Source organism: Panicum virgatum, chromosome 5N (assembly GCF_016808335.1).
Source record: "Panicum virgatum strain AP13 chromosome 5N, P.virgatum_v5, whole genome shotgun sequence".
In the NCBI taxonomy this organism is placed as follows: Eukaryota; Viridiplantae; Streptophyta; class Magnoliopsida; order Poales; family Poaceae; genus Panicum; species Panicum virgatum.
This window is the reverse complement of record NC_053149.1, coordinates 11,026,006-11,039,959: the sequence shown is the minus strand read 5'-3', so window position 1 is coordinate 11,039,959 and position 13,954 is coordinate 11,026,006. Positions and strand designations below refer to the sequence as shown.

Sequence of the window (13,954 nt, the reverse complement as noted above, 5' to 3'; positions counted from 1 at the left end):
ACTTTTGTCGGGATTTCGCAATCTTTAAATTTTCAAGAATAACTCGGACTTGTTCTTCAGCTTCGCAAACAATATCGGGTCCGAAAAAGTTCCTTTCTCCGGCTTCTGACCTGTTCAATGGGGTCCTACACCTTCGCCCATATAATGCCTCAAAAGGAGCCATTCTGATGCTCTCCTGATAACTATTGTTATAAGCAAACTCGGCTAAGGGTAGACATTCATCCCATTTCTGGCTATAGGTGAGCGCACACGCTCTGAGCATATCCTCCAGAATCTGATTTATTCTCTCGGTCTAGCCATCTGTCTGAGGATGATAGGCTGAACTGCGGATCAGTTGTGTACCAAGAGCGGTGTGAAAGTGTTCCCAGAACCGGGCAATGAATTGAGTATCCTGGTCCGAAATGATTGTCTTTGGAACCCCGTGGAGACTCACAATACGGTCCATATACAATTGGGCATATTGTTTTGCCGTATGTGTTGTCTTTACCGGCAGAAAATGTGCCGACTTGGTGAGACGATCCACAATAACCCATATTGAATCATAACCCTTGGAAGTTTTGGGAAACGTTGCTGACGATCCTGGAACTGTCGACGAACTGACGTGAGTCCCAAACTGAGCTCCTGCACTGAACGGTGGAATCTGCCCCACAAAGCTGGAAGTGAACGACGGGGGCCCTGAGTAAGGTCCAGCAAACTGAGTACCCACAAACTGTCCTACAAACATCTGTGCCAACCTAAGTTTTGTTAAACCATTGAAAAAAATGCATATACGAACTTGGGATGCGAAGCCATGCTCATGGTGGTGATTTTGCAAGGATGGCTCAGATATCAAGAGTAAATAAGCATCACTTCCATTCTTTCGTTATACAATTTGCTACAGTACAAGAAAGACCATGTATCCATTTTATCAAAAAGGTCTACTAAAAATCACCGGGGAGGGACGGAACCCTACCTTGTTGACGAAGACCAGGATCCGAGGCCTGGATCTCTTGAAACCTTGTCTTGGGAGTGCTTTCCAGATGGGGTTGAACCTCTGTAGCTTGCACTCATCAATGGTGTTTGAGGACTTTGCTGACTTTGAGATGGCATTCCGCACAAACTTCTATGCTGCACGTGAGAGGGTTCTGGGGCTGGCATTGTCTCTCCTCATAGGGGATGGTAATGGTGGCTTCTGGAAAATTTTAGAACGCTCCTTTATCTTCCTTTCTGCATCCCTTGCAAGTAGTTGTGCCTTCACATTGCGAGCAGGAGGCAGTGGGATCTTGAAATGTGATGTCTCACTACCCCAGAACCACTTGGTGTTTCATCAGGATCCAACCTTAGTGGTGTTCCATCAATCTCAGCCCATGTCATGAATGGCGACTCATCCACACCAGGTGCATGTGATGGTGTCCTCACAAATTATACCCATTGTTGGCCTTTTTGTCTGACTCAAAGGTAAAATGGATTCGACGTCTTCCTTAGATCCTCCAGATCATACTTTTGGCCTTGTCAGGATCATGGTATGCCATCCCTCCTGGAGTGGAGCCTGTAACTGGTGCATACAGTAATGTGGCCTCTTCCTATTTGGGCCTTGCATCATCAGCCATGGATCTCCCATGTAACCTTATGCTTGGTTTGTCAATCTCCTTGGCCATCCCCTTGATACTCTCTACACGCTCCTCCTTTGTGAGCGGTGCCTCTCCACGGTTTGCCAGGTGGTACATGAGCAGGTTCTTCATTTTGAACTTGGCACCTTCCAGCATGCTTGGTGGCTGCCCCAATGTGCCATGCCCATCTGTTATCCTGTCGCGGTTCGTGTCCTCCAACAATGCAGTGTTCTTCGACTCGGCAGGCTCTAGGAGGTGGGGGTAGCGCTCGCGGCGGCAATGGATGACCTTCTCGAGGATGCGGGAGAAGGACTCGTTGTCCTCGCTGGTGAAGTGGCAGAAGAAATCGTCGAGGGAGAGCGCAGCAGTGATGTCCTCATCCTCCTTCTCCTCCTCCCCTCCTTGGGGGCACCCGCGCCGCCGGCAACAGAGCCGGCTGGTGTGGTGAAGAAGGAGGGGAGCGGAGTGCGGTGGTGGTGGCCGGCGTCGGGGTGGGGACAGGCCCCATCCCCTGGGGCTGGAGGCGGCGGCGGCAGTCGAGGATCTTGAGCCACGTGTCGCAGAGGATGAGCGGGTCGCGGGAACGCACCGCCTAGAGCCAGTCGAGGCGGTCCCGGAGGCACGAGAGGTCCGGGAAGAAGTCCCGCCAGATGATACGCTCGATTGCCACGATGTAGTTGTGCTCGTCGAGTACCTCTGGGCGGCGACGCTTCAAGGAAGCGGCGGCGGCGGCGGCGGCGGTGGCGGCTAGGGTGGAGGCCGAGGAGGTTGTCAGGAAGGGAGGCGTAGGGGACGGTGACGGCGAAAGGTTGTGGGGCGAGTGGAGCATTACGACATCGGTGGTGACTGCTATGGCATGGGGGCTAGGGGTAGGGATTTGGGTGGTCAGTTAATTGAGGATCGGAGAGGGGAAGGAGACGGGTTGTGTTTTGCTTGGGAGTTTTGGGAAATTCAGTGAGCTGTGACAGTAGTAGGGAAAAATCCAAACTGCACATCCATTTCTGCTTCCAGGCTTGTTCACAGTTTGCGAGAAAATTGCAATTTTGGGATTCGAAGTAACGCGCTTCGCAATTTTGCCATTTATAATATTGACATAGTAGAAATATGACTCCAAACATCAACACCTTGATTGTTCTGCCATTTAGTGTATTTTCCCTCTTTTCTATTTCATTTTTACCCGCTCATCATTTTTTTCCACCCCACGTCGGTTCGCTTGGCGCTAGGCGCTGAGGCAGGTGCCGCCGCAGTCTGGCTGGACGTCGCTGGCTGGGCGCTCCTATCACTGGGGCATACGCTAGGGCACCAGCTGGGGTGCGAGCCCGGAGCCCGTCTCGACGTCGAAGCACAAGTTTCAGCCAGAGGAGCAGGGGCTTCGATAAGAGGAGCTTCGAGTCCCTCTTCCAGAAACTGCCGATGAAGTGCAGGTGAGCTCCCTCTGACATGTGATGAACATGAAACGAAACGTTTCTGATCATGGATGCATTGGCTTCATAGCTTTGGATGATAGCTCTGATTGTGTCACAATTGCGAATCTCCGTAGTATGACGATGCGGCCGGCAGTTGGGAGATGCGTGAGTTCTCAATCCTAGGACGTAGACGCCGGTGTTCTTCGAATCCATCGATCACCGCGACGACAGCGCCTGTGGGGACAGCGCGTGCACGACGCTGGTTGTGGTGCTCTATGCTCACCGCAGCGCTCCATGCCAACCACCCGACGATGCCCACACGACCGGAGTTGGACGCGCTCATCCAGGTCAGCTCGTCGGAGTGGAGGAAGCTTTGCGATGACCAGGCCACCGCCGCCCTCGGGCAGGTCGGGCGCAGCCATGGCGACGGCGCCCTCAGCCGAGGCAGGCGCGGCCACGCCAGACGTGTAGCCAGGCTGCCGCCGCCCTCGGGCAGGCCGGGCGCAACCATGGCAGGCGCGTGTCAAGGGCGGGGCGAGGCAGCGCGCAACGGTGGTGGATGTTGGTATTTCGCAACGTCTACTACACATACAGGTTATCCAGCCTGATCTCGGTAACAGCACTAGAGATGTCTTGATATCTCTTAGAGTAGTTACCGGAAACAAAGCTATCATGAACCACGAATCATTCCGCAAACGGATGGAATTACAGGTGCAACATTTTACCCATAAAGTATTTTGGGTGTCATTTATATTTCCGTAGGGAAGATAGCGATTAATTTGTGTTGGTAGACGGAATAAACTAATTGCAATAGAATATTCAATTGCATAAACATGGGTAAGATAAATATTGATTGGCAGGTAGTATGACATACAAGTGAACTCAGCTCAGATAAAGATAAAAGGAGGCAGGGAGCTAGGTAGAAGTTAGTCAATCATGTCTCTAATGTGTACTTGTAGAATTTATACAATTTTACTAGCACTTTATGCTTCGCACATGGTTAGGCTCTATCTAGTTATTTCTAATACAAGGGAGAATTATGCTAATGGCAGAAATATATGACTGTCTAGCCATCAAAGCATTTTATAACCCTCTTACTCCCTAACAGAACATGGAGGATTACCTGCATGCTACCTCTTCGGAAAGGACGACATCCAGCAACACTTATTTAACTCAGATACCATGTCTACATTAATAAGCGATACTATAGTATTCCGCGCGCTGCCCACACCCTCCGAATGGACAGACATCATACTATGGCAAGCATACGAATACTGGAGCATGTAAAAGTTAACTTGAACTAGTTTTCTAACCATGCAAAACATATAGTAATAAATCAAACTAATCATAAACTTTATATCTAACACTGCAGGACATAAATCATGCAAATATAAAAAGTTGTAAGATAAGTTTATTACAAACGACCGAACATTACAAAGAAGAACTAGTAGCAAACCCATACCTATTCTCCGAAGCACATCCGAGGATCCGACAACTACTTCATCTAAGTTCCACTAGCATAGAACTACACAAGAGAGGAATTGAGCTTGAGCTTCAACTTGGAGATTTGTCTATATTCTTACCCCTGTCTCATATTTATAAAGGGTGCAAAGGGGGTGTCTTCAGCCGAGTTGCACCTGCCCGGGCATGTTGAACCGACTTAAGTAATGTGGAAGGAAGCTTCCTAGTGAAGGTTGGAGGTCGGTGGCACCATGGGCCAGTCGGCCGACCAGGCCGACAGCCCACTGGGCTCCACCGCCTCAAGGTTGCTCTGGTGGCCTCTCACGTGTCCTCTTGTCATTGTTCCACGTGTCTAGACTTTAGTTATGTCGGTTTGGTAGTGCATGTGGTTCCTTCGATCCATGTGAACTTGAATTCTACGTTTTGATTGGTCGATAATTTTTCTTCTTGGATCATAAGGTACTTTCAACCTACATTTTAGCTTTATTTCCAACATTGCATAATTTCTAAGAACATAGTAGACTTATACATTATTTTAAATATATTAATAAATATATTTAAAAACATTTAAATTCTCATAATTTTCTAATTAAATTGACTCTAGAAATAGGTCTCTCACAAGCATAAGAGAAGTGGGGGCGGTGGCCGGCGGTCGAATGATGGAAGGGTCGTCGCGATCGGAGAGGAGGAGAAAGATGCATCCTGTGCAGTCCAACCGACAAGCCCCATACAATACAAAGGGGCAAAAGGGTCTTTCACTTGCAAAATACATTAAAAAGAAAAAAGGAAAAAGGTGGAATTATACCAAATGGTAGAAAAATCATGATGTTGATATTTAAAGTTATATTTCTACAATGTTAATGTTACAAATGGCAAAATTGAGAAATACGTTGTTTAGGTTATGTTTAGTTCCCAAACTTTTTCTGCGCTACGGTAACTTCGATTATTTGACCACTAATTAGGAGTATTAAATATCGATAACCGACAAAATCTATTCCATAACCCCGGGTGTAATTCTCGTTTTCACTAGTCAATTTGATGTGATCACCCCTTTGGAACCTATTTCATAACCCCGAGTGAAATCACGAGACGAATCTAATGAATCTAACTATGCAATTATTAGACAATATCGTGCTACAGTAAACAACCTCTAATGATAAATTAATTAGACTTAATAGATTCGTCTCGTGATTTCCCGTCCATCCGTATATACTCCTAATTAGTGTCGTAAATATTCCCAAAAATTTTTGCTCAAATTTTTTTTGAACTAAATGCGCTCTTAGAGCAGGTACAACAATGAGCTTAAAGCCAAATTAGTCAGTATTTTTGCTGATGTGAAGGAGAGAAAGGAGAAAAGAGAAGAGAGTTTGGCTCTTGTTCTAGAGCCAAATTTGGCACGGAAGCATAGACATTTGTGAGCTCAAATAAAAATACATGTGAGGAAGATTAGGAAAGAGAAAGTAAGACATGACATTACATAATAATAAAAAAAGTTTTTAAAGACAAATATGAGACAATTATTGTATGACTTAGCTCTTATCACTTGACTTATAGCCAAGCACTTCTATGCTATTAACCATACTCTTAGAGTCCTAAAATTGCAATTTTTCTCGCAGTTTGCAGTGGATCGGGTCGGCATTTTGGGCATTAGAAATTCCCAACCTGGGCCCCTAATCCGGTCGGACGCAAGCAAACCGCCCCTTCACCCTCTCCACATCACCTCGCCGCCCATATCCATCCGAGAGCCCGTTTAATAGAGAGCAGCGAGGAGAGCGAGCGCACCAACGGGATCTGCCCCTGCCGCCTGCGCTAGGGTTTCCTCCTCCAAGCACCGCCTCGCATCCCTAGCCTCCCCCGCTCGCTGCGCCCCGGGATCCCGCGGCGGCCATGGCGGCTGAAGCGCCACCGTCGGCGGCGTCTGCCTCCTCCGTGTCGGCCCCGCGGCCGCCGGCCGCGTCCGGCTCCGGTGGCGGGGCGGCGGCGTCCCCGGAGTCGTACATCGGGAGCCTCATCAGCCTGACCTCCAAGAGCGAGATCAGGTACGAGGGCGTCCTCTACAACATCAACACCGAAGAGTCCAGCATCGGCCTGCGCAACGGTAATTGGTCTCCCCTCCTCGGACGCCCTCACTCCGCGACCCCGCTGCTGTCGCTATCCTCAGATGCGCCTGGTTTAGCCCTAGATTTGGTGCGCCCGGCTTGTCGAATCCAGGCCCCGTTTGCTAGTTCTGTGCTGGGGATTGAGGGGAATTCGAAGCTTCCGAATGCTATGTTCGCCCACCACACTAATCCCCGAGACTTGATTTGTTAGCACTTAGCAGTTACTATTCCATATGTATGTCGTCTCATGTCCGAATCATTTGAGCTTCAATTTTCAAACTGCTGTTTGACCACCTATGTTTGCCCACTTTACTAATCCCCGAAACTTGGTTTGTTAGCTGTTATTATTCCATCTGTTATGTCCTCTCATGTCCGAATCATTCGAGCCTCAATTTTCAAGCTGAGATGCGCGCCATAGGCCTTAGCTATTGCTTTACTTCAGGTGCTGCTGTTGTGATCTACACGTGTCCATTCCTTGTTTTGTAGTGCGGTCATTTGGGACTGAAGGCAGGAAGAAAGATGGAATGCAGATTCCTGCTAGCGACAAAGTTTATGAGTACATCCTCTTTCGGGGAAGTGATATCAAGGTATATTGGAAACACCAACGGGGCTCCTGATGTTACTTTCAGTTGTGAGAATTGCGTGTTTCATTATTGCCGCTACCATTTCTGGTGCACGGTTTTGTTTAACGCATACTTTGATGGTTACTTCACATTGTTGAAGCCTTGGCTCTACTTTAAGTACAAGATGTAGATTGGGTATATTGTGTTGTATCACACGTGTTGGCTCATGAGTGTGAAGGTCCAAGGGGCACAAAAGCACGGACAGAATTATTCCTTGCCACATTTAGCCAAATCCGCACGTGTTCGTCATGCTTCACAGTTGCACTCCTGTATTTGCTTCCTTTTTAGAGTGTATATATCATTAGAATGTAAGATTGCTGTTAAGTCGCTAAAGACATGTTAGAACTGTGTTTACCTACAGTAAGATTGCCCACAGGGTACTACACAGCCTAGTGTATGTTTTAGTCTTTAATATGCATACCCTAGCCTGTACAACGTGCCAAAACCATGGCCTAGAGCTACTGTGTGTTATGTCCTCTTTACTGCGTCTCCTGTAAGTTTTTCGTCTAACCTACCTGAACTTTGCTTGCTTGGGAAGACTCTGTAATTGTTCTTTATGTTTCATAGTGTCCAATTTAGTAGAATCAGCAGACTATCAGCTACGCAGTAGTCAGTTGTGTATATTTTAATTTGATATGTGTGCAATCCATAAATGCACATGTACCGTGTTCTCAATGTACTTATTTAAAAATTTTATTCTGAAGTTTCCTTATCTAAACTGTATGCCATCCATTGATTATTTGGCCTTATATCTTTTGATGCATGAATGCATTTATGTTACGCTTCCAATGCAAGCATTATAAATTCTATACTTTATCTTTTACATTGCCTGCTACCCATTTGATATATTTAGCATCGTAATTTATCTGGGTTCAAATAATTTTCTTATGTAGGATCTGCAAGTTAAGTCATCTCCACCACCACCACCGCCACCACAAGCAGCTTCCCTGCACAACGATCCTGCCATAATCCAGGTACCACTGTGCCAGTGTGAAATGGGAACTTGTTCTTTAACCCGTTAGGGCTGCTTAGCTAATGCAGTTATGTTCAGCAGTCACATTATTCCCAACCAGCATCAACTTCAAGTTTGCCTTCAGCTGGGGGTACAGTTGTACCAGACCTCAGCTCCCAGGCAGCTCAATATGGGCTTCAGAGGCCAAGTTTTCAGAGTATTCTTCCGCTGTATCAACCAGGGAACACTCCATGGGGATCTTCAGTGGCGCCTCAGGCAGGAAATGCTTCCACACTTTCAGTTCCCTCAATGTATTGGCAAGGATACTATGGGCATTCAAGTGGACTGCCACCTCATTTGCAGCCACCTCCTTTTCTTCAGCCCACACCAGGATTGTCGGTTCCTCAGAATCTCCAATATCCTTCTTTGCCATCTGGGCTGCAAAAGCTGTCGGAACTCCAACCCTCATTGATGCCACCTGTTACTAGTCAAGGTTCTTCATCAGGTATCCTGCCTGCTACAACAGCTCCTGCTTCTGCTACCTTATTAGCTCCAGAAAGTTCAAAGCCTCTTCTGCCGAACATGGGATCGTTGTTTGCTCCTCCTGTGACATCTCTTGGTGCCACTTTTCCTTTTCCAAGCCAGCCAACTTCCACGGCTGAAACTAGTGCAATGTCACAGAACTTAAATTCTTTGGGTAGCAGCAAGGCTGCTGTTCTTCCAGGCTCAACACTGGCATACCAAACTGTATCTCAGTCTGTTTCTTCGACTGTTGCCCCATCTAGCTCGTCCCAAGTGGAGATGCCTGTGCCTTTGTTAGCACCATCAGGTCAGCTATTGCAGAACACTGCATCCATGCTTTCATCCTCGCACTCCATGCAGACACCTTTACAGATGGGCAGCAAAGAATCAAAGCCAGTTGAGCCTAAGGCAAAAGTTGCAGAACCACTGCTACCTGACCCTTTGCTACCTGATCCACCATCACGTGCTCTGCCTGAAAATAAGGAGCCTATATTACCATTGCCGAAACAAACGCCTCAAAAGGTATGTATATTTCTATTCCTGTCTTTGTGCTTATGGAGGCAAACAGGTCTCCTTTTTTTAATAAAATATGGAGATCCATTTGAGTGTGTAATCTTATGCTGATGTTTTAGTACATTTTTTGTGTTTTATTTATCTGAGTTCACCATGACCTGATAAACCTATAAGCATAATCTTGCTCGTTTTAAATGTCTGAACTGAGAAAATTAGTATTTTAGCTCTTCTCTTCCTTTTTTCCTACCTTCTATTCTAATGAAAGCAAACTGCAATAATTTTAACCAATGATCATACTGTCAACTGCTATAATCCACTAGATAAGATGATGTGGCAATTTTCAAAAAAATTAGGCAAGGTTGCATGGATTATGATTATTGGTAATTCGGCATACATCTCACTACTAATCATGCTTCTTAATGCATGGTGATGAATTCCATTGCTGACCTGCGCATCTCGTCTTACATTAACTTGCTTTTAAAATACCGTGATGAAACTGACGCTGCATGTTTTCTTTCAAGGGATTTCTTGTTTATATCATGTATGTTTATATACTTATATATTTATTATTATCAGAAGTCTATGATACTATTGAATAGTGCCTCACTTTTTTTTCAGTACAACGGATCTGGTTCACACAACCACCACAACTTCAGGGGCCGTGGAAGGGGTAGAGGAAGTGCGGTATGTTGATATAATCCAAATCCTGTTTTGAATCAAACTTATTTCTAAAGGAAGCTATTGTTAATCCTGAATATTGTTTGACACATTTGTAATACTCACATTGTGGTGCCTGTGGCTTTCCATTCTCTATTTTCTACCCATCTAAATCGAGTCATTATATGTATATTCAGCTTATTGATGTTTTTTTTGCCATCTATGAGACTATGAAGCATGAAATTTGCTATTAGCACGAGTAATTTAGGTGTGCTGGACATGTACATCGTTCGATTTTCTTTCAACAAAACTTCCTGAATTAGTTTCCTAGCTTCACTTTATTGGTTGCTAGTGAGTCGCCTGCACATGTTGCAACGTACAATCCAAGTGCACATCAAAAATGTTTTTTCGGGTAAGCTATGGGGAAATTGCGTCGTTGGGAGTTGGGAACCCCTGAGTCATTATACATATGCCCCTATAGCAAGTTTTTAGGAGCAGTAGGAGGGGGTTTTGAAGGCATAATTTGTGCACCCCTTTGTTCTTGGCTGTTGTGTGATAAGTCATTGGCTGAAGTTGACGCTTCATTAAAGAGCGGTGTGTTCTCATGAATTATGATAACTCCAAGAACAAGCAATACAGACCTTTTGAGTGTACTTCCATATATTTATTTGCAAGGGCCTTGTGGACCATACCTTGATTTTTTTTAATACCTTGGAAAATGATTCTCTGATTGAAAAATGGTTTGTCAGATTTGTTCATGTTTGTATGGTCTTTCTTTGCAGTTTTCACAGTCTGTGACAGCATTTACTGAAGAATTTGATTTCACGGCCATGAATGAGAAGTTCAACAAAGACGAAGTCTGGGGTCATCTTGGTAAGAAATCCCAGTCAAGGGATAAGGATGGTGAGATGGGAGGTGATGTTTTTGATGAAGATTTGGAGGTTGTGGAAACAGAAAACCCAGAGTTGGCTGTCAAGGTTTGATGCTCTTTTAGAGTTGTGCAAGATATGCTGATGGTTTCTTCTTTGCTGCAGGGAACCTGACCTGTTTTGAACTTTATGCAGCCTGTTTATGTCAAGGACGACTTTTTCGATTCCCTCTCTAGTGGAACATTTGGACGTGGAGGAGGGCCAAATGGAAGGGGCAAGTTTTCAGAAAGGCGGAGAGTTGACACAGAGGTACAGTAACCACTTATACTCGACTTTCCACTGTTACTGCATTACTCATTGTCATTGCTGTGCAGACGTTTGGTGAGTTTCCAAGGCATCGGCAGCCCTATCGTGGTGGTGCCCGTGGTTACCGTGGTGGTGGCCGTTCCCGTGGTGGGTACTATGGTGGCAGAGGCTACGGGAACATTGGGCAGGGTGGCTATGGAAACATGGGCACAGGTGGCCCTGGAAATTCGTATCCTCACCGTGGTGGGGCGTATGGGAGAGATTGATTGTAGCAGATGTGCATCCAACCATACTTGCGGCTGGTGTAGTCTTTTACCATATGCATGATGCATCTCGTACTGTTCAACAAATAAATGGAACTTACCACCATGTCACTTGGGCGTGCCTTGTGCAGACAAGGCCTGTAGCTTCTGGTCATTAATGTGTTTTATACCGTGTTCTGTAGGAAGAGTTGCCAGTAGATGAGCAGCTGATGCTTGATAGGGTAAGCTTGTGGCCCTTGGTGTGCGTACCAAGCGCTTGAGATGTAGTTGTATAGGCCGATCTCAATCCAGGTATGCAAAGCTGGGCCTAGCTCCGTAACCTTTTTTTAATTTATTTCAGATTAGCTGTGTTGTCTGTTTTGTATTGGTGGTAGTGAAACCTTGAATTTCCCTGCTGTCAGAAGTCTTCAATTATATAATGAACTGAATTACCCCAGTTGTTGCAGTTAATCAATCTTTTTAGCTTGTGAAGTGCTGTGTGGTATTGGTTTTCAATGCAGTCGTTTCTTTGGGAGGGTTTAATGCCTAGCTGAATGTAACAGAGGTGGTGCATGAAATTTGTGGCCATAGGCCAGTTGTGGTTTCCGATTTTGTTGTAGGTTGGGCATCAGTTTGGTTGATTGCAGTGGTGTGATTAGGGGTGGTAATGGGCCATGGCCCTAATGATCTCTTCACAGCCCAATAAAGCCCTTAAAATTTTTAGTTCAAAAATATATATATTTAGAGCCCGGCCCTTTTAGGGCCCGATCCTTAGATTTTCTAGTTCAAAATGTTGGGCCCTTTACCACCCCTAGGTGTGATGAGTTGGTTCATCAATGGTGTAGGGTGTGCCAGCCCAGGTCGCCATGAATGGATTATGGATGCTATTTGCCTGCCTCCTGCCTGCCCTATTGGATAAGGCAGCTGGATCTGGATGAATGCCACAACAGGTTATAGCATTCTGCAAGCGGATGAGAGTGAGGGAGCTAAACACTCCATGAATCGTCCTCTGGCTTGGGCCGTCCCGTCGAAGCATATTGCACACGCTGGGGGTAGTGTATGCTTCTGCCTAATGTCGGCGCTTCCGGCCAACTTTTGCCGTCACCGAAAGGGAGATGGTTCACGTGCACCAGACACTGGACACGAGAAAGCAACCCAAATTGGTTTTTCCTAGATTTATAGATTTTGCTATAGTCTAGACAATTAACTCAAATTTGTTTGCTATAGACTAGTTATTTTTTAAACTACATTTAATGTTTTATGCATATGTTCAAAAATTTGATGTGACGAAATTTTTTTAAAAAAATTGGGAACTAAATTGGGCCAGAGGTAGGGATGGATCTAAACATCCGAATTCTTAGAACAAATTTGATATTTTAAAATAGATATGCTTAAAATTTTATGCTAATCTTTTTTTATATTATCAAACATATTATTACACATAAGAATAAAATTTTGTATAAATTTTTTTATGTATTATTTGCTCCCTACAATTAAAAAGGTGAAAAAAGATTCGTATCCGATCCGTATTCGAATTTTTATATCTATTATTTGAGAATATATATGATAAATTTGAGGTTTAGTTTTTATGAATCTTTACAAGATCAATGTTAAATACAAGGCTATGAATTTATATAGTAAATTCTATATCTTATTTGTCCATAATCGAAGAAAAATGACCAAAAATCTGAGATTCGAATAGACATCCGAATCCATCCTTAGCCAGAGGAATCTTCCCGCAGGACCCAGCTCGGCCGGGTTGGTTGACGACTTGACGCAGCTGACAGCAGTGTTGGTCGCGGTGAGCACGCGCACGTGCGGAGCAGGACAGCAGCAGCAGCAAAAATAACGAAACGAGCGCCCTATGGCAAAAAAAAAAAAAAACTGTGCGCGCCATGGCCATGGCCATGGCCCCTCTTGCTCTTGGTTCTGGCCTTGTCGCTCTCTCCGCCATGTAGCGCGAGCGCGACTATGCGCATGCTCCGTGGGATTCTGAAATTATACGATCAATCAAGCTGGGCCGTTTAAACTACTAACGTGCTTGAGGCCACGATTCTTCGCAGATGAATCAATCTGTCTTGCAAAAAATTGAACAGTTTTAGACTAAGCGTATAAAATGTAGCAAATCATGATTTAACATCTCTAGCAGATTACTCACCCCTCTCCTTAATATTTAAAATCTATCATTTTAGTAATAGGAGCTGTTTCAGTAGACTACTAATTTCATTGTTAATACTAAATATTTTTTTGTAATCGTCAAAACACACCTTCCTCTTAATTAAATATAGGAAGATTTCTTCCTTCACCCTATCATTTGACTAAACTGCTATTGCCCTTGCTACTAAAAATACAAAAAGTATTATTAGTAATAGAAAGAGAAAATATATAGGACACGAGAGATAGATAATATGTTGGAGATGCTCTTGTGATCTACTGTAACTGAATGCACGAATACGGTTAATAAAAGTGAAAAGGACGAAATAGGAGTCCAAGAGAGAATCTTGCCTGCAAAATTTAGACCGTGTTTAGTTCTTTTTGCAAAAAAAAATTTGCAAAAGAATCTTGCCAATTTAAAGTACTAAATGAAGTCTATTTATAAAACTTTTTACATAGATGGGTTGTAAATCGCGAGACGAATCTAATGATAATAATTAATTCATAATTAGCGGATTGTTACTGTAGCATCACTGTTGCAATCATGGATTAAGTAGGCTC

General features: G+C 44.7%; 1 protein-coding gene and 1 pseudogene across 2 annotated transcripts; one reads left to right on the top strand and one right to left on the bottom strand.

The window, feature by feature from the left end:
- Window positions 1–927: 927 nt before the first annotated feature.
- On the bottom strand, window positions 928–2,502 carry LOC120674546 (annotated as a pseudogene).
- Window positions 2,503–6,137: 3,635 nt separating this feature from the next.
- Window positions 6,138–11,710, top strand: LOC120672354 (protein decapping 5-like). 2 transcript variants are annotated; one of them, XM_039952704.1, is made up of 8 exons: window positions 6,138–6,554; window positions 7,042–7,142; window positions 8,072–8,152; window positions 8,233–9,174; window positions 9,784–9,849; window positions 10,605–10,799; window positions 10,887–11,000; window positions 11,066–11,710. In XM_039952704.1, exons 1-8 carry the CDS (start codon window positions 6,344–6,346, stop codon window positions 11,261–11,263), a joined length of 1,908 nt encoding a protein of 635 aa, XP_039808638.1. In that variant the 5' UTR covers window positions 6,138–6,343; the 3' UTR covers window positions 11,264–11,710. The 2 variants fall into 2 exon arrangements, with proteins under 2 accessions (XP_039808638.1, XP_039808637.1); XM_039952703.1 differs by having other exon boundaries at window positions 6,173–6,554; window positions 8,230–9,174.
- The last annotated feature ends 2,244 nt before the right edge of the window (window positions 11,711–13,954 follow it).

Excerpts from the sequence above, each read along its gene's own strand:
- LOC120672354 (XM_039952703.1), top strand. The coding sequence starts at position 6,344 with ATGGCGGCTGAAGCGCCACCGTCGGCGGCGTCTGCCTCCTCCGTGTCG. Across the intron at positions 6,555-7,041 it reads CAGCATCGGCCTGCGCAACG|TGCGGTCATTTGGGACTGAA; the intron begins GTAATTGGTCTC and ends CTTGTTTTGTAG. Across the intron at positions 9,175-9,783 it reads CGAAACAAACGCCTCAAAAG|TACAACGGATCTGGTTCACA; the intron begins GTATGTATATTT and ends CTTTTTTTTCAG.